The sequence below is a fragment of the Leptodactylus fuscus genome, chromosome 3, assembly GCF_031893055.1.
Source record: "Leptodactylus fuscus isolate aLepFus1 chromosome 3, aLepFus1.hap2, whole genome shotgun sequence".
Taxonomy (NCBI): domain Eukaryota; kingdom Metazoa; phylum Chordata; class Amphibia; order Anura; family Leptodactylidae; genus Leptodactylus; species Leptodactylus fuscus.
This window is the reverse complement of record NC_134267.1, coordinates 40672340-40692276: the sequence shown is the minus strand read 5'-3', so window position 1 is coordinate 40692276 and position 19937 is coordinate 40672340. Positions and strand designations below refer to the sequence as shown.

The following is a 19937-nucleotide window of genomic DNA, read 5'->3' as shown; positions in this document are numbered from 1 at the left end:
ATCATCCTAATTCCAGAATGATCAGAGATATAGATAAAAATGTTATTGTGAATCTTAACTTGTGGACCATATGACTTTGTCAATGAGACGGGTTCTCCTTAAATTCAGGATCTCCTATAAAGGACCTCAGGGATGTGTCTTTAGTAAACATTACAGTCACTGAAACACCAGGAGATGGTGCGTGGAAAATAAAGACGAATCCGAGGCGGACGTCCACTTCAGATTGCTCTTTATTTTCCAACGTCTGAACAGGACCTTACTGAACCATTTATTTCTTTGTTCATCAGTCATCCATTAGCTGCACCAGTCATACAGAGGAATGAATGCAGCAGATGATCCCAGCCAGACGTCTGACCGCAGCAGCGTGGTGGATATCTCCTGCACGTACAACATATCCCAGAGTGTCTTACCACAAGAGCCTTCACCTACATCGTGGGAAGACGATTTCTGCTCCACTTTAACATCTGCTTCCTCACTGACCTCACAGAATGATACAGGTCAGCTAAAGAATCTATATCCTGAATATCACTTGTGTCTTATTCAACGGTAATTGTAATTGTCTAGATCAGGGGTAGGGAACGTACGGCTCTCCAGCTGTTGCAAAACTACAACTCCCAGCATGCATACTTGCTCTGCTGCTCTTGGAACTCCCATGGAAGTGAATGGAGCATGCTGGGAGTTGTAGTTTCACAGCAGCTGGAGAGCCGAAGGTTCCCTATCCCTGGTCTAGATCATCAGTATTCGATCTGCAAGGGTCTGACAGCTGAGACCCCTGCAGATCAGCTGTTCATGGACATTGTGGCTGTCTGTATTGTTTACATACCAAGCGACACACTGCTCACTTACTTGCCATACAAATTGTAGGTACTGCAGCACTGACCCATAGACTTAAATAGGACAGTGCTGAGGTACCAAAACCCGCTGGTGGAAATTTTATGGCAGTGCAGCTCCCTCCATGGAAACCTACCAAGAGCCATGATGTCCCCGAACAGCTGAACTGCGGAAGTCTCAGTTGTTGGACCCTCATTGTTGTTGGACTTAAAGGGATTGTACCATTAAAACTCTTTTTTTTTTTTTTGTCGTTCACACGTCGGAATAGCCTTAAGAAAGGTTATTCGTCTCCTACCTTTAGAAGTCGTTTCAAGCCCACTGTTCGGTTAAAAACCCGTTTTTTTGTTGGTATGCAAATTAGTTTTCTCACAGCAATCAACAGCACTGGGGGCGTCCCCAGTGCTGCGAGAGAACTCTCTCCAGCTATCTTCTTCAGCAACGTCCTCTTCACTCGTCTTCTTCTGGCTGGGGTCACATTTGGACACCTGCGCAGTCGGTTCTGCAATCGGGCCGCAGGCAGAGCCGAGCACACAGGCCGGTGACCATTCTTATGCGCGCATGCGCAGTACGCTCCTGTAGTGCAATGGACTAAAAAGCACATGACCAGACTATTTATCTGCAATGGTGCATTTCTCCCCCCTAGGCTTATACTTGAGCCAATAAGTTTTCCCAGTTTTTTGTGGTAAAATTAAGGGCCTTGGCTTATACTCGTGTAGTATATATGGCATAACCCCTTTAAAACTACATTGCAGTACTGCTAAAAAAATACTCGCATGCAATTGTTTAATGTTAGGATTTTTAGTTTTACTGATTCTACGTCACATATACCTACCTCTCAACTGTCCTGGATTTTGGGTGCAATCCCAGCTTCATCTATGTGTGTCTCTCCCGCGTTCTGCCTACTGTGTTAAGTAACAATATCCTTTTAATATTATAAAGGTGAAAGTTTGTGGGTTTGTGTGTTTGGATGTTTGTTCCTCAATCACAGCCAAACGGTTGAATGGATTTTGGGGAAATTTCACACACACACACATATTAGCCAGGAAAAGGTAGTAGGCTACTTAAAATGTGGGTCACTCACCCCAAATCGTCACCTTGACCCTCCAAAGACCCCTCCGGGCTCGGCTGTAGAAGCTGGCATTCCGCCAGCGCTGGTCTGTCCACGCACCTCCTATTGGTGCATGGCAGGCTGTGGGCGGGCTATAGAGCCAGGGCTGCGGCACCATAGGTTGGGGGCTGAATGTGGGCGTGCTGATTGAGCAGGGACACAGTGAACAAGATGGCGGCAGCCCACTTCGTCCCAGAACCGCAGCTATACTAGGCCACCTGCACACATCGCGGATGGAGGAGGCTGCTGAACCCGGCACTCCACATACAGGTCAGTGCAGCGGGGTGAGGGGGTGTCCCGGGGGGAGGGGGTGTCCCCAGGGATCAACAACATTCCCCAGCTTCATGTCTCCCTCCTACATCGGCCCCAGTCTAATAGCATTCACCTTGGCCACACTTCCCCGCCGCTCTCTCCGCTCGCTCAGTGCACATAGTTCTCGGGCTGCTGCCTGTGTGTGTCGTATATGCAGCAGAGCGTGGCCCGGCGTCATAGCAACCTGGTGCCGGGGCCTCGCTCTGCCACATCTAGGACACACACAGGCAGCAGCCCGAGAACTATATGCACTGAGCGAGCGGAGAAAGCAGCGGCGAGGGAGCGTGGCCAAGGTGAGTGCTACTACACTGGGGCCGATGTAGGAGGGGGACATGAAGCTGGGGGCAGAGATGGGGGGACATGAAGCTGGGGGCAGAGATGGGGGGGGGGGACAAGAAACTGGAGGCAGAGATGGAGGGACAAGAAACTGGGGCCAGAGATGGGGGGACATGAAGCTGGGGGCAGAGATGGGTGGGGGACAAGAAACTGGAGGCAGAGATGGAGGGACAAGAAACTATGGTCAGAGATGGGGGGACATGAAGCTGGGGGCAGAGATGGGGGGGGGACAAGAAACTGGGGACACAGATGGGGGGACAAGAAACTGGGGGCAGCGATGGGGGGACAAGAAACTGGGACCAGAGATGGGGGGACAAGAAACTGCAGGGACAAGAAACTGGGAGCAGAGATGGAACAAGAAACTGGGGGCAGAGATGGGGGGACAAGAAACTGGGGGAAGAGATGGGGGGACAAGGAACTGGGGGCAGAGATGGGGGGACAAGAAACTTGGGGAAGAGATGGGGGGACAAGGAACTGGGGGCAGAGATGGGGGGACAACACATATAAGCGGTTCAACGCCACCGTCAACCCGCAGACAAAGTCGCGGGTAACTGCTAGTAGTCAATAAATCATACATTAACATGGAGGCGTATACCCCAGTGTCTTACAGTTGGATGTGAAATATACTGTGATTTTTGATGTACATTGGTTATGGTATTTGTTATTGGTGATTGTTTCCGCTGGTGCAATGAAATGTGCTGCGGTGATAGGCGCGCTCAGGAGCACAGAGAAGCTTTGCCATATGCACATTTTTCCATATTGTAGAGCAGATTTTATTTGCTTCTCTGCAGCTGGAACGCTAGTGCTGAGTGACTTAGCATTAAGCTGTAAATGTAGCAGCCGCATCTATTGTCTGGAATGACTGCATATGAATGGAAAACTGTAATTATCAATTTATACTGTCACCGAGCCGAAACATTATTATATACATGTAATATCGTGGCCGAGCTGACGGAACATCACATGGACTTGTAAGAAATCAGTGGAAATGACAATGCAGAGGAATTCCCAGATGTAAAATGACATTTAGCTCCATGATTATTATGTCTGCAGACTCTAAGGGATTATCCTCATATTGATTAAAATGAGTAATGCTCGGGTAATACAGGGTAATGCTCAAATATAATCTAAATAGTCATTTCATTAAAGGGGTTTTCCATCAGTTTAATATTGATACCAGTGTAAGTTTGGGGTACAACACCTGGCACCCCTGCTGATCAGCACAGTTTCTGGCATTCATGAGTCATATATCCAAAGAATGGGCTAAGCTGCAGTACCAAGCACAGCCACTATAAAATGAACAGCACTGTGCTCAGTAAGTAGTGAAGAGGCTGCAGCACTCCTCTGATTGATGTGACCTCTTCATACAATCGGGGTGTTGGTACGTTTTATTCTTGTGAAATTGCCAAAAACACAAGTAGTGCAGGAGGAACACTTGGTATCATTGGTAGGTATTGTAGAGGTGTAGTCTTCTCTTGATGTTAATTAGAGTACTTTAAAGAGGATCTTTCATCAATTGGGGCACATGCGATTTTATATATCTGTGCCCCAGGTGAAGAACTATCGTTGCTGGTACCGTAGCTCTTCACCGTCAAAAGGGTGTTCCTGACAGTCAGTCAGGAACGTCCTTCCTCACAGCAGCGCCTATAGCGTTGTACTGTGAGAGCGGGGAGGAACGCCACCTCCAGTACCAGTTTATGGACGAGCACCATCAGGAGGGGAGGGGGCGTTCCTCCCCGCTGTCACAATAAAGTGCTATAGGCGCTGCTGTGAAGAAGGGCGTTCAGGAACGTCCTTCTGACAGTGAAGAGCTATGGTACCGGCACCGATAGCGATAGCCCTTCACCTGGGGCACAGATCGTGAAAGCCGACAGCGCACTGTCGGCATTCTAGAGGTATATAAAACCACATGTGCCCCAACTGATGAAAGGTCCTCTTTTAAAAAGTTGGTTTATAACATGTCAGTGCACCTGGGTTCTCAGGTTTTAGACCCCCCTCATCTGATCAGTAGTCACCTTCACCCATCTGCAGGCTCTTTAGTATACACTGCACTGTGATGTCACCTCACTGCAGTGAATATTAATGAGGTGGTTGCCCAGAGATCCTTTGTGTTTAACTGTATTAATTTTTTCCATTAGGTGTGAGCCAGGATTTGAACCCAAGAAGTAGATTATTCAAGGTTGTTACTGAACTGACTGAGCCACAGGCTCTATTCTTTCTTATACCAAGCTGTACTAGCAGTGTACTGTCCATACACAATGTATTGATATATAAAGAGATGTCTACATGCCAGTACAGGCTCTACCAGGTTGACGTCTTTGTAACAGTTATGGGCATTATAATGGCTACCATTGTTGATGTTCAGCATCTAGACCAAACAACATCACGTATTCCTATTGTGTCATTAGACCCATGACGGGAATGAGATTTATGGCTGTTATATAGTCCTTATAATATAGATATGTTATGGCCGTGTGAATACACCATAGACCACTGGTCTTTCCCTACAGTAAGCTATTTTTCTATTTTCTCAATACTTTGGTTATTGTGCTGACGCTCGTGTACAGTTTCCAGCAGAGTTCCTTTGAAAAGAATGGCGTTGGCATCAATGGGGTATTTATCAGGCAGCCTGCCACTTCTTCTGACCTCGGTATCTCAGCAGAATATGGAGTCTGCAGTGGTAAATGGAAACCATTCAGGTGCAAAAAAAGCAAGGATCTTAAGCAGAAGCCAGTCTGTCGCAGGCTGCTGAGACGTAATTCTGGGACTGCTAACATGATGGATAGATATGTATACATATATTATAGTGCCTGGTATTAAAATAGCCTTACATTTCCTAAGAGCTGATGTATAATTGTAACCTTAAGGTCTTCACTTATTCGCCAGCTCCTCTAATGAACCTTTTGTTATCGGATGTTATATTTCTTACATTTTTATGTTCTTTACCTCCAAATACATTTTGCAGGGAACATGATTTGAGATGGTGAAGACGTCTTCAGGTATCTTTTGCTCCTTAGCACTGTGTGTGGGAGAAGCAGACTAATGAATCTACTTTTATTATGCTCCAATGGGCAGGTGAATGGGGTTATGTCTAGGGAGATACTTGTTCTCTTCTCAAAGAACAAATTTCATGAACATTGTTAAGAAAAAAGGATAAGCTGGTTGCTGTAAAAAGTACAGTAATGAAAAAAAAACCTTCCAATATAAGTCGTTTCGCAATATTTGGCGATCAGGCCGTATATTGACTTTTCCTTTATTAAAGTGAATGAATGTAATTATATAAAGTGAACATTCTGGGCTTTGGTCTCAAAGTGGAACTTGATGAAGTTTGGGTTTCGTAACATAAGGATTAGCAAAGTGTTGCACCTTTTTAAGGCCCTATACTGTATGATGTGTAATATTCTGCTCATTGCTGTGCATGTGCAGCATCCCAGAGTGTCTGGCTTGTGTTGGTATGTCCCATCCTCTACGTTCTGTGTCATGTATATACATTGTTAATCACAGACCACTGGGAAGGGGTGTAGGAGACCAGCTTCCTGTCTAGCTCTGGACAGTTGAGTTCCTGCAGTCTGCAGATGTATTTAACAACACTGAGAATGGCATGAGAGGAGTTGTAGTTGGAGAAAAGTCTGTATCAGCCTTGGGCACCCTCCTAAGGCCAAGGCTGCAGATGTGGACACTGAGGTACTACTACCTCCATTCGAAAGCTGCTGTTAATACATTTCTCCAGTTGTGTCCTGGGGAAACTACTACCACCACCATCCAGGTAGTGCTGCTGGACCCCCCTCAGCAGTGTCCGGCCCAGGAGGAGGGCTGGGGTGTGTGGTTGAGTGTTCTCGGGCCTAGCAGATGGCATATCATCTGGCAGTATTACTTCCATCCTCTGGTTCCTTCCATCTGGGTTGCGGCATATGCTTATGACTTATTGCACTGTATGATGATATGCACTGTCTTTACTGCTGAGTTATTGCACCTACTTCAGTCTTTGAAAGTACAGGAGTAGCGGGAACCAGCTACTCTATCTTGGATAGGTCTTTGTAAGGTTAGGGATGAATAGGCATGCTTTGTCTGCAACACCTGGCATGATGCTTCACAGCTTAAACCTCAGTCATTTTTTTATCGTTAAAGGGGCACTCTGCCTGCAGTGTCTGCTTCTCACTTCCTGTATTTCTCTTCTCCCTCCTCCCTCTTGCTGAACAGGACACAGAACACTTATGCAAATCAGATAATATGCAGATGCTTGTACAGAATGGGCTCAGTGTGATCTGTGTGTTTGCATAGAGAAATAATGGCCAGGCTTTATCAGCAAAACTCCAATTAGCTGAACTGATTGTCCTGCAGGCAAGAGCAGTGAGTGATATCACTTGTCCTATAGGTCCTTGGTTATAGCAATGCTGTGTAAACAATGGGAGGAATAAGTTCACATAGCAGGCAAACAAAGCAGAATTTCTAAAGCCATATATTTAGTAAAAGTCTTCAATTTACATAAACTACCAGTATAGATAGGATCCTTGAGATGAGACAATCCTTTTAATCTTTCTGAGAACTGTATTCCATCTATTCTGTTAAATACTTTCGTAATAGTTTTGTTCCATTCACTTCAATAGGGCTTCCAGAGTCAGTCAAGTACTGCACTTATGCTATCTCCTGTGGTCCAAGTGAAGTGAATGGAGTGAGTATATGTCTCTTTGTCTACCGCTCCTTTAAGAATGAGGAGCAAAACAGAAACTTATGCCTATCCTTTTATCTCTAGTACTTTTCTGTACCCTCCATAGAGTATAATAGAGAGTGACCATGCTCAGGACTCCAGTTTCTCATGAAATCAATTTAATTACACTGACATGCCAGCAAAACCCTTGACAGGCTGCATTTTTTAACACAACCTCTGGATGTCCTCATAGAGGTACATATAGAGTTTTATGAAATTGTGTTGTTTTGAAAATCTGATCATCTCCTAGTACACATATCTCGATATATGTCCTTTTTTACATGGATTGACATCTGTATTTGCAGAAAATAATCTTCAGAAGATATGAGACATTGTAATATGTAGCCTTTCTGGTTTAGATTATGATCTATAATAATGTTATAATATATGGGAGATATATATATATGTGTCTGTGTGTGCGTGTGTATATATATATATATATATATATATATATATATATATATATATATATATATATATATATATATATATACAGTGCCTACAAGTAGTATTCAACTACCTGCAGATTTAGCAGGTTTACACATTCGGAATTAACTTGGCATTGTGACATTTGGACTGTAGATCAGCCTGGAAGTGTGAAATGCTCAGTAGCAAAAAAGTTGTTATTTCCTTGTTTAATTTTTGTTTAAATTGAGAAAAGTTTATTCAGAGGGTAATTTATTATTCAACCCCTCAAACCACCAGAATTCTGTTTGGTTCCCCTAAAGTATTAAGAAGTAGTTCAGGCACAAAGAACAATGAGCTTCACATGTTTGGATTAATTATCTCTTTTTCCAGCCTTTTCTGACTATTTAAGACCCTCCCCAAACTTGTGAACAGCACTCATACATGGTCAACATGGGAAAGACAAAGGAGCATTCCAAGGCCATCAGAGACAAGATCGTGGAGGGTCACAAGGCTGGCAAGGGGTACAAAACCCTTTCCAAGGAATTGGGCTTACCTGTCTCCACTGTTGGGAGCATCATCTGGAAGTGGAAGGCTTATGGAAGTACTGTTAGCCTTCCACGGCCTGGACAGCCTTTGAAAGTTTCCTCTCGTGCCGAGGCCAGGCTTGTCCGAAGAGTCAAGGCTAACCCAAGGACAACAAGGAAGGAGCTCCGGGAAGATCTCATGGCAGTGGGGACATTGGTTTCAGTCAATACCATAAGTAACGTACTCCACCGCAATGGTCTCCGTTCCAGACGAGCCCGTAAGGTACCTTTACTTTCAAAGCGTCATGTCAAGGCTCGTCTACAGTTTGCTCATGATCACTTGGAGGACTCTGAGACAGACTGGTTCAAGGTTCTCTGGTTTGATGAGACCAAGATCGAGATCTTTGGTGCCAACCACACACGTGACGTTTGGAGACTGGATGGCACTGCATACGACCCCAAGAATACCATCCCTACAGTCAAGCATGGTGGTGGCAGCATCATGCTGTGGGGCTGCTTCTCAGCCAAGGGGCCTGGCCATCTGGTCCGAATCCATGGGAAGATGGATAGCACGGCCTACCTGGAGATTTTGGCCAAGAAACTCCGCTCCTCCATCAAGGATCTTAAGATGGGTCGTCATTTCATCTTCCAACAAGACAACGACCCAAAGCACACAGCCAAGAAAACCAAGGTCTGGTTCAAGAGGGAAAAAATCAAGGTGTTGCAGTGGCCTAGTCAGTCTCCTGACCTTAACCCAATTGAAAACTTGTGGAAGGAGCTCAAGATTAAAGTCCACATGAGACACCCAAAGAACCTAGATAACTTGGAGAAGATCTGCATGGAGGAGTGGGCCAAGATAACTCCAGAGACCTGTGCCGGCCTGATCAGGTCTTATAAAAGACGATTATTAGCTGTAATTGCAAACAAGGGTTATTCCACAAAATATTAAACCTAGGGGTTGAATAACAATTGACCCACACTTTTATGTTTAAAATTTATTAAAATTTAACTGAGCAACATAACTTTTTGGTTTGTAAGATTAATCATCTGTTAATAAATCCTGCTCTTGTTCTCTCTAATTTATTTGCATCTTATCAAACCTGCTAAATCTGCAGGGGGTTGAATACTACTTGTAGGCACTGTGTGTATATATGTATATATATATATATATATATATATATATATATATATATACACTCACCGGCCACTTTATTAGGTACACCATGCTAGTAATGGGTTGGACCCCCTTTTGCCTTCAGAACTGCCTCAATTCTTCGTGGCATAGATTCAACAAGGTGCTGGAAGCATTCCTCAGAGATTTTGGTCCATATTGACATGATGGCATCACACAGTTGCCGCAGATTTGTCGGCTGCACATCCATGATGCGAATCTCCCGTTCCACCACATCCCAAAGATGCTCTATTGGATTGAGATCTGGTGACTGTGGAGGCCATTGGAGTACAGTGAACTCATTGTCATGTTCAAGAAACCAGTCTGAGATGATTCCAGCTTTATGACATGGCGCATTATCCTGCTGAAAGTAGCCATCAGATGTTGGGTACATTGTGGTCATAAAGGGATGGACATGGTCAGCAACAATACTCAGGTAGGCTTTGGCGTTGCAACGATGCTCAATTGGTACCAAGGGGCCCAAAGAGTGCCAAGAAAATATTCCCCACACCATGACACCACCACCACCAGCCTGAACCGTTGATACAAGGCAGGATGGATCCATGCTTTCATGTTGTTGACGCCAAATTCTGACCCTCCCATCCGAATGTCGCAGCAGAAATCGAGACTCATCAGACCAGGCAACGTTTTTCCAATCTTCAATTGTCCAATTTCGATGAGCTTGTGCAAATTGTAGCCTCAGTTTCCTGTTCTTAGCTGAAAGGAGTGGCACCCGGTGTGGTCTTCTGCTGCTGTAGCCCATCTGCCTCAAAGTTCGACGTACTGTGCGGCGTTCAGAGATGCTCTTCTGGCTACCTTGGTTGTAACGGGTGGCTATTTGAGTCACTGTTGCCTTTCTATCAGCTCAAACCAGTCTGGCCATTCTCCTCTGACCTCTGGCATCAACAACGCATTTCCGCCCACAGAACTGCCGCTCACTGGATGTTTTTTCTTTTTCGGACCATTCTCTGTAAACCCTAGAGATGGTTGTGCGTGAAAATCCCAGTAGATCAGCAGTTTCTGAAATACTCAGACCAGCCCTTCTGGCACCAACAACCATGCCACGTTCAAAGGCACTCAAATCACCTTTCTTCCCCATACTGATGCTCGGTTTGAACTGCAGGAGATTGTCTTGACCATGTCTACATGCCTAAATGCACTGAGTTGCCGCCATGTGATTGGCTGATTAGAAATTAAGTGTTAACGAGCAGTTGGACAGGTGTACCTAATAAAGTGGCCGGTGAGTGTGTGTATATATATATATATGTGTGTGTGTGTGTGTTATCCAAACGTTTGCCAAGATTCTGTGCATTTGTCTCAATGTTCCCACCACATCCAGCAGTAATTCTGTACAGATTCGGCAGTGATTGGATTATATTCTGCATTTAACATTATTGTGCTGCAGTTTATTGAGCTGTCATCCAATCTCCTTACTTGAAGCTTCACTTTCATATGCACAAATATAAAATACCCAATGAGCATGGAATCTTTACTACAATTTAATTGATTTTCTGACGGAAATCTTGTTAAATCTAGAAATCTTCAATCACGTTCCTGGAGTTAGTGCAGAAACCTGATTATACAATTGTCATATAAAAATGATATATCAGATGACTCGTACAGTATCAGACCTGTTAATGCACAAAGCACATTTTGTTGCATCTTAAAATCATGTTTATGTCCACAGTATGCTTTATTCTTCTTAAAGGGATCCTATCATATAAACCCTTTTTTTTTCTGAGTAACACGTAGGAATAGCCTTAAGAAAGGCTATTCTTCTCCTACCTTTCGTTGTCTTCTCCACGCCGCCGTTCCATAGAAATCCCGGTTCTTGTCGGAATGCAAATGAGTTCTCTCACAGCACTGGGGACGGGCCCCAGTGCTCAAACAGCACTGGAGGTGTCCCCAATGCTGTGCGAGAACTCTCTCCAGCACCGTCCCCATCTTCATCCTCTTCTTCCAGCGGTAGCTTGTAACTTCTAGGCCTGGCACCTTGGGCAGAGTAGACTGCGCATGCCCACAGGGCACAAGAAAATGGCCCCTTGCACAGTATTATAAGTGGCCATTTTCTCGTGGCCTGTGGGCATGCGTAGTCTGCTCTGCCGAAGGCCTGAGGCCTAGAAGTTACAAGCTACCGCCGGACGAAGAGGATGAAGAGGACGCTGTTGACGAAGATGGAGGCGGTGCTGGAGTGAGTTCTCTTGCAGCATTGGGAATGCCGCCAGTGCTGTTTGAGTGCTGGGACCCGCCCCCAGTGCTGCAAGAGAACTCATTTGCATACCGACAAGAACCGGGATTCCTATGGACCAGGGCGCAGAGAAGACAACGAAAGTTAGGAGAATAGCTTTTCTTAAGGCTATTCCTACGTGTTACTCAGAAAAAAAAGGGTTTATATGATAGGATCCCTTTAAAGGGAACGTATCGTGTGTGTGTGTGTGTGTGTGTGTGTGTGTGTATATATATATATATATATATATATATATATATATATATATATATATATATATATATATATATTTTATGATTTGAGCTGCAATTATTATTATTTTTTTAGCTTTTTGTGAAACAGTATGACTTATCACTGTACAGGATACTTTATTATGGTCGCATTAATAACCAATATTTATTATTACTATTTTTCTGTGCAAAAATGGCTATTTATGTTTTTGCTTTATTTTTCATGTAATTCTTTTACAATGTTTTATTTTTATTATATTTTACTTTTTTAACATTTGTGATTTTCGTCTCATACATGGATGAGAACACTGGGCTACACGATTACCCATATCATACATTGTAATATTTCTGCCAGACTCTTTGGCAGTCTTATAGGTTTCTTGTGATGATAATGTGGGGGCCTTCAATCGGCCCCCCTGTCACCATGACAATTCATTGGAATGCATCAGTGCCAATGAGGGGGTGCAAACATAAGGAGACCCCTTAGATACTACCATCATTATTGATTAAGGGATTGAACAGTCGCAAAAAGAGGGCTGCAAGCAGGATCTGAGCTGTGTGTTTCAGGTGACATCCTCTCCATCTTTGTGACATACTATTCCTTTAATACACATGACGGGCACCTCGTCCTGTTATAATAGTACTATTTAAAAAAAAATAAAAAAAATAAATATATATATATATATATATATATATATATATATATATATATATATATTATACATATATATCCTACTAATGTTATAATTATTTTTATAAATGTGATTTTATATATATATATATATATATATATATATATATATATATATATATATATAAATCAATTTTTGGCCATATGGATTGTAGCTTTATCACGACACCTTTTTATCATGTTTGTCTGTAGCCTTTTCCTTGCAGACCTTGTAAGATCTTTGTAAGTCGCTTTGCAGTGAAACTCACATACACTAAAGTATTTGTGAGAGCAAACACAAAGGAGAATTGTTACCTTTTCCCACTTCATCCAGGCTGTAATAAATGGAAAGGTCTCTGCAATGTTCCAACTTTTATGAAACAAATACCGATTCATGGTGAGCTATATCTTATATCTGTCTTCAGTACATGAACAAAGGAATTTTTTGTACCTCTTAGTTTTGGCTGCTCTATAATATCATACAATTAAAAAAAAATAATAATAAAAAAAAAAATAAATAAATAAATAAATAAATAAATTGTTTTATAATGGCTGGCTTGGGTTTCTGTTATAAAATTTCCATTTAGGCTTTTGCGATAACAGAAGCTAAACACATCGTGTACTGGACGCAGTAAGGTAGGATGATACTGTGTACCCACTTAGAAAATAATTACATTTATAGATGAATATCAGCGGACAGTAAAAACAACACCATTAACTTCTTACATGGATTCATTCGTTTAAATGGTTAGAAGTAAAGATAAGAAACTTTTTCACTTATAAGTCACTTGTTCATAAACGTGCCCCCCCCCACCACCACCACCCACGTCTTCTCCTACAGTGATCATTCACTTTTAATTCGCTGCTAAAATCCGTGTTCAGAGATGGATTATTAGATTCACTTAGTGATCAGGTTTTGGCAAGTGCCCATAATCTAGGGGTGGGAGGGAGAGCAGCTGCAGACGGAGGCAGGCGGACCCTGTGGCTGGTTCAGTTTAAAGGGTTTTGCCCTTATAGGCATTTACCTCCTATCCACAGGATAGGGAATAAGCATCAGTTCGATGGGGGTCTGACCACTGGGATTACTGGCAACCAGGAGAATGGAAATCCCAAAAAGCTCCTTGCATCTACCCTGAGAACAAAGTGCCCTTGCATGAAGGCACTCAGATAACTTCTATGGGGCTACCAGGGCTTCAATCTCAGGCAGCTATATAAACGTGAATGGAGCATCTAGCACTTCCCTTACGCTAGGTTCACACCTGCGTTCGGCACTCCGTTCTGTGGTTTCCGTCTTCTGCATGCAAGAAGACGGAAACCACAGACCAGGTCCGGCCGCGAGCGGCGGTGAGCGTTTTATGCTCTCCGCCGCAAAACCGTTTTTTAAAATCCAGACACAGAGTACTGCATGTCCGACTCTGTGTCCGGATTTAAAAAAACGGTTTTGCAGCAGAGAGCATAAAACGCTCACCGCCGCTCACGGCCGGACAGCTTTCTCACCCATTCAAATGAGTGGATGAGAGAGTCCTGCAGGTTTCCGTATCCTGCCTCTGTTTTGTGCAGGAAATGGAAACCTGCAGAACGGAGACTGGGCGCAGATGTGAACGAGCCCTTAGATGAAAGATGCAGGGGAATTCTCCTCCATTCTCCTCATTGCTGGGGGTCTCAACAGTTGGTCCCCATGCAATGTTTCTGAGATTGTGTTGTGGAGAGATAGGAGGACAGGGTTTCCTGTTCTCTTTGTGTGCTGTGCATGGGAGACATGATAGCAGCTAGTCTCCAAATTATAGATGTAGCATTGGGGGGATGCAAAGTCACAGCCCTCCACAGCTATTAAAATTCAGAGAATTAGTATAACAGAAACCCTTTTTAACAGTTAACTCTGTGAGGTGAAGCCACAAAATTGAGAGCTGCTGCTTATTGAAATAGTCAAGTCTGCCATAGAAGGGACGCTCTCCTTTGTGATGCTTATATGACTTAAAGGGGTTGTGTTGCTTAGGACACCTTATCTCCTCTCCTGTGTATAGGGGATAAGTGTACGATCAATATGAATCCAACTGGTGCAACATTCACTTTTATAGGGCTGTGAGCACCGGCAGAGATTACAGTCCCAGCAGCCCCATAGAAGTGAATGGAGCGCTGGTCACACAAATGCACTGATGCTCTCATCACAAGGAGGCTTTAGGGCGCCTTTCAATCCCTTGTTCTCCTGAGGACTTGGGGACCTGTCGGTCGAGCCTCCGGCTATCCTGTGGAATTGGTGCATTAATTCGTGATCATCTACAATAGTGATGGGATTAATGCTACCTGCTCTGGCAGTCTAGGGCTAATGTTTTAGACAACTTAGTCTCATTATGTACAACATATGATTCTGGACAAAAATGCAATGCACTTTAATTACAAATGTGGCTGGTTTTTGCTCTCATGTTCCTGCCACTAGGTGTCTACCTTCTAGCTGATTTGCTGTTCACTCCCTGTTACTAGGGAATGTCTGTCTTTAGTTATTACTGTGAAACAAGATAGGTCTGTTCTCTCTTCTCATAGTGAAAGGAGAGGTTAGTGGCTGATACCTAATATTATGTTCACTTGAGCTTTTTTTCAGCTATTTGTTTGCTATTTTACAGTTACTCCTGGCAGAATTGCATATAAAACCACTAGCAGTTGTTGTAATGAGGGAGCAGACTGCTCATTATTGTACGTGCCCACAGCCTCAGAAACTAATGTAAAATATGCTGCAGACATAATGGGGATAGGAACATCAGAGAACAGATCTAAACCTGTGGATTGTGACCTGTTTGTTGGGGGTACTTGTACTATACTCTTGCCTTTGGGTTTAGACATTTGCCTATTTTGCGGGGTACTATGATGTAGTTAGTATGAGTACTGGGAGGATCTAGGATAGTGAAGGGGTTAACACCTGCTTCCTTGGTTGTCTATGGTTGTAGGAGTGTTAATGCCGCTCACGCTTGGGGGTTCCCTCCTCTCTCCAGGCTCCAGCGACATGTGCTGTCTCTGAAATGAAGCAGATATTGACATGCTCATCACGTTCAGTTTCCCACATAGATCAGTACAGGCGGTAACTGAGGACGGCTGTTGCTATTAAACATCGGCATCTTTCTCGCCATGATACCGGGAAGCAAAGCGCTTTATGAGTGATCTGACTGATCATTAAGAAAATAGTCCGGGGAGTCTGGGGCCGATGGGCTCCCTTAGCAGAAAGATATTTTTCTTGTTAAAAAGAACATTATAAAGTCTGTAGAATATCTGCCGTTCACATTGTTAGCATCTCAGGATGATATATGTCTGAATGAAAGTCTATTACATGTTATTGTACCCCTATTTATTACTTGTATATTCATTAATCTCTCTCCCTCAGGTATAGCCCAGTGCAAATGTAGTTATTGTAGATGGATTTGTGCTCATAGGATGTCTGCTGAATGGCACCCGATTAATTTTGCACCACATCTTATATATACCATTACAGATTTTTGTATAGTCAACCCAGTTTCGCCACCTTTGGACTACTACTACCATCAGCTGTCATCAGGGTTCTGGGTCGCACAGTAATAATCCTCATTTTTATATTTTTTAACTATTACCATGAGTTATCTGAATGGCCCTGCTTAGTACAATTGTCTGCAAAAATGTGTGCCACTTGAGTCCTCTTGTCAAACAGACTGCACGTGGCTAAAGGGGAAGTGACTGTATAGCGGAATGCACTCGGATAACATCTGAGTACCATCTATTCTGTGATGGGGTCCCTACTTACAATGTGCAATCTAGCTATCTAAAATACTGATATTGTATTATGTTGTAGAGAGCCCCCCATAAACTCCAGGACCCAGTGGCAATTGCTACCTCTGCACCCACTATAGCAAGGCCCCTGTTCAGATGCCCTAACGTTTAAAGGCGTTCTCTGGGCAGATAATCTTTTTCTTAGAAAGGTCTGTTAGTGCTAGTAATGGGTTAATAAGTACTCCATATATAGCAGTGTTTGGAGTGATTTATGCGTGTCTCTAGTTGCTGCTGGCTTCCTCTGCATTTGTTTACTTGGTGTAACTTCCCAATGTGCAGCTTCCTGTGTAGGTTCTAGACTAGTTCCCTCTCATTCAGCCCCCTCTTACTCAGTTACACTCCCCCTCCCTGTCTCCCTAGCCTAACAATCCCGACCATTACTAGCCCCTCCCGTCCAATACTAGCCCCTCCCACTCTCCCCTGTCTCCCTAGCTTACCTATTCCGCCCACTACTAGCAGAGAGGAAGAGGGGAGGAGCTATTTCTGGGCACAGGAAGGCTTGACAAGTATTGATGGGGATGGAGGGGGGGGAGAGGAGTAATGGTGACCATCTGTTTCGGAAGCGATGAAACAGAACCTCATCGAATTATAAGAAAGTGTCCCTAGGGAGGTCACATGACCGCTCCAGGAATATGGATAATTATAGATTTTTTTTTTGATTTTTTTTTTAAATTGAAGTAAATTAGAAGTTAGGCAGGGAGAGAGAGTTTAGTTTAGGGGTTATTTCTTAGTTTATCCTGGACAACCCCTTTAAGCAACATTGCCAATAAACACTTGTCCATATCAGATAAGTCATCTACAAAATGCTTTGTTTGGTGGCCAGTGTGCATTCTGTCCTAGAGGAATTTCTATTATTGGAGCTGTTGGTGATATATCTTTTTCCAGGGCAATGGTTTCTTTCAATAGGACAATCAGTCATGGGTGACACGATTCTGTGAGCCCAGGTTGTGACACTGGTGACCTGGTGTCAGTAGGGTTTCCTTTGTATGATTAATATAATCTGGCTTTACATATCTCTTATGACAGTAAATTAGTTGTCTAAATTGATGGCACCCAGTCATCCTCGCAAACGGGTTCCCATAGCTAAGTCTCCAGGGTGCCTTTGAGTTTGCCATGGAGGAATTACAGTCTTTAAGTCAAGTATATCAGGAGTTTTGTTTTTTGGTGGAATAGGTTTGGAGTGTACCTAAACTTTTAAGCAAACTTTGTATAATTCAATATTACAGTGTGTACATGGGCAATATCCTTATATCTGATTAATATACAAGTTATATTTTGCACTATTTAGCAGCATTCCCTTCTGCAGGCTCTGTCTGCAGTTTGCATTTCTCTCAGAGCTGGGTAAAGAAGATTTGTTGCCATACATTGGTTTGGAGAGCCTACACTCGCTCCTTCTCCACTGATCCATCGTCCAGTGTCTGGAGGCTGCCGGAAGAGCTGGTTTTTGTGGTGTTCGGTTGTCGGATCGCCACAGGTCAGATACTAATGGCCTACTTGTTGTATGGAAAGATCATTTGGGTCCAGAAAGTCCCTTTAATTCATAATCTCAAAGGGGTATTCCCATTTTAGACATCATGGAGATATACTATACATGTATTATAGCTGCGGGATCCAGAGGAGGCATCTGCGTCTATCTCAAGAATGGAAGCTCTCTGATAGTCCCACATGTGGCGACAGGTGTAGTATAAATGGAGAGGTAGCTGTGCATGCATGTTGCTGTTTTTGTGACCCACATTTATCAGACGTTTAAGGCATACCCTTTGGATATGCTATAAATATCTGAGATGGGAATACCCCTTTAATAATAACAGCAGCCACTTGAAAGCTGCTGAATCTGACAATGACTGCACATTTTCTGTATGTACTGGGAATGAAGGATTCGGAAAAACCGTTTGATGTTGGGCGAATTTACATATCTGCTGTTTTCCTTTCTAGCTCTGGGACACCGTGTTCCCACTGTGCTAGGAAGTCAACATGCATCAAAGGAGTGTTCTCCGTTCTACCGAATTACTCCTAGCCCCCACCTAAAAGTGAAGATGTCAGTTCCTAGGAAAGATTAATGTAACAGTCATAATGTTATAAATGATACTTGGAGGGTAATTCCACCTGTACTGCGGTCATATGTTGCCGCTTTGCTGGGATCGGAACCTGTAAATGTGAAATTCTCTTAGACATACAATTGAGTATTGTGATTGGTGTAACAATATAGTTAACAATATAAACGTCTTATCCTATTCCCACTGAGATTACTGGGGCTTCAAAAATACAATTAACGAAGAAAAAGTTCAATATAAACTCATCAAAAAATAATCACTGAAAGAGAAAGGGAAGAATTCTCTGCAAGAACGAGAGGCAGGAGAATGTAAGCCTAAAACTGGGAAATACCTATGTGTATTGTAGCTGACCCTGATCTCAAGCCATTCAGTATAACACAATAGGCTTGTATGCATGGTATCAGAGGGCACGTTCTTCTATAAAGGTTGTTCTTAGTCACCAGCTCCTTCTGTATTCTGGCTGAAAAATGAAATTGGTTCCTGCAGTTGGTGACTACTGTACCGAATCGTCAACCACGCAGAAGAGAGGACTCACATGGTTTTCCTTCCTTTTGCTGCACTATAATGATATCTCTACTAATTTATGTCAACAGGGCCTTAAACGGAGTCTGTCAACATAAATAGATAGGTTAGTGTCACCTGAACCAGCATATCACCCAAGCCCTGCAGATGGATAGGTTAGTGTCACCAGAACCAGCATATCATCCCAGCCCTGCAGATAGATAGGTTAGTGTCACCAGAACCAGCATATCACCCCAGCCCTGCAGATGGATAGGTTAGTGTCACCAGAACCAGCATATCAACCCAGCCCTTCAGATAGATAGGTTAGTGTTACCAAACCAGCATATCACCCCAGCCCTGAAGATAGATAGGTTAGTGTCACCAGAACCAGCATATCAACCCAGCTCTGCAGATAGATAGGTTAGTGTTACCAAACCAGCATATCACCCCAGCCCTGAAGATAGATAGGTTAGTGTCACCAGAACCAGCATATCACCCCAGCCCTACAGAAAGATAGGTTAGTGTCACCAGAACCAGCATATCACCCCAGCCCTACAGATAGATAGGTTAGTGTCACCAGAACCAGCATATCACCCCAGCCCTACAGATAGATAGGTTAGTGTCACCAGAACCAGCATATCACCCCAGCCCTGCAGATAGATAGGTTAGTGTTACCAGAACCAGCGTATCACCCCAGCCCTGCAGATGAGTTAGGGTCACCTGAATCTATTGGGGTTCTCTCCTTGTGAATCTTTGCCCCTGTTGCTGAGATATTACATTTCCATTGCTCCAAAGAGATAAGCTGCAGTGTCCCTGCCACTTTTAAAGAGTTAACAATTCACTTGGGGACAACTAACCTATCTATCTGTTGAAGAATTATATCTCAGGCATCTTTCATGTTGCTCCAGATATCACTGGTTGAAAATTTGGTTTAGGATATTTATATGCAGCTGTATAATATATATGATGTAAAATCTCAATTCCGACTGTTTTCAGCCAGTGATATCTTGAAATAATTCAGATAACACTGCAACCTTAGTATCATATGACTGAACAGAATCTCCT

The 19937-nt window shown here is 43.4% G+C and overlaps 1 protein-coding gene across 1 annotated transcript in view; it reads left to right on the top strand.

Moving 5' to 3' along the window:
- The first annotated feature begins 290 nt into the window (after nucleotides 1–290).
- Nucleotides 291–19937, top strand: part of SHLD1 (shieldin complex subunit 1) — a 55403-nt gene continuing 35756 nt past the window's right edge. The window contains exon 1 of the mRNA XM_075267444.1: nucleotides 291–497. Within this exon, the coding sequence (XP_075123545.1) occupies nucleotides 320–497 (178 nt within the window). The 5' untranslated portion in view covers nucleotides 291–319. The remainder of the gene's footprint in view (nucleotides 498–19937) is intronic.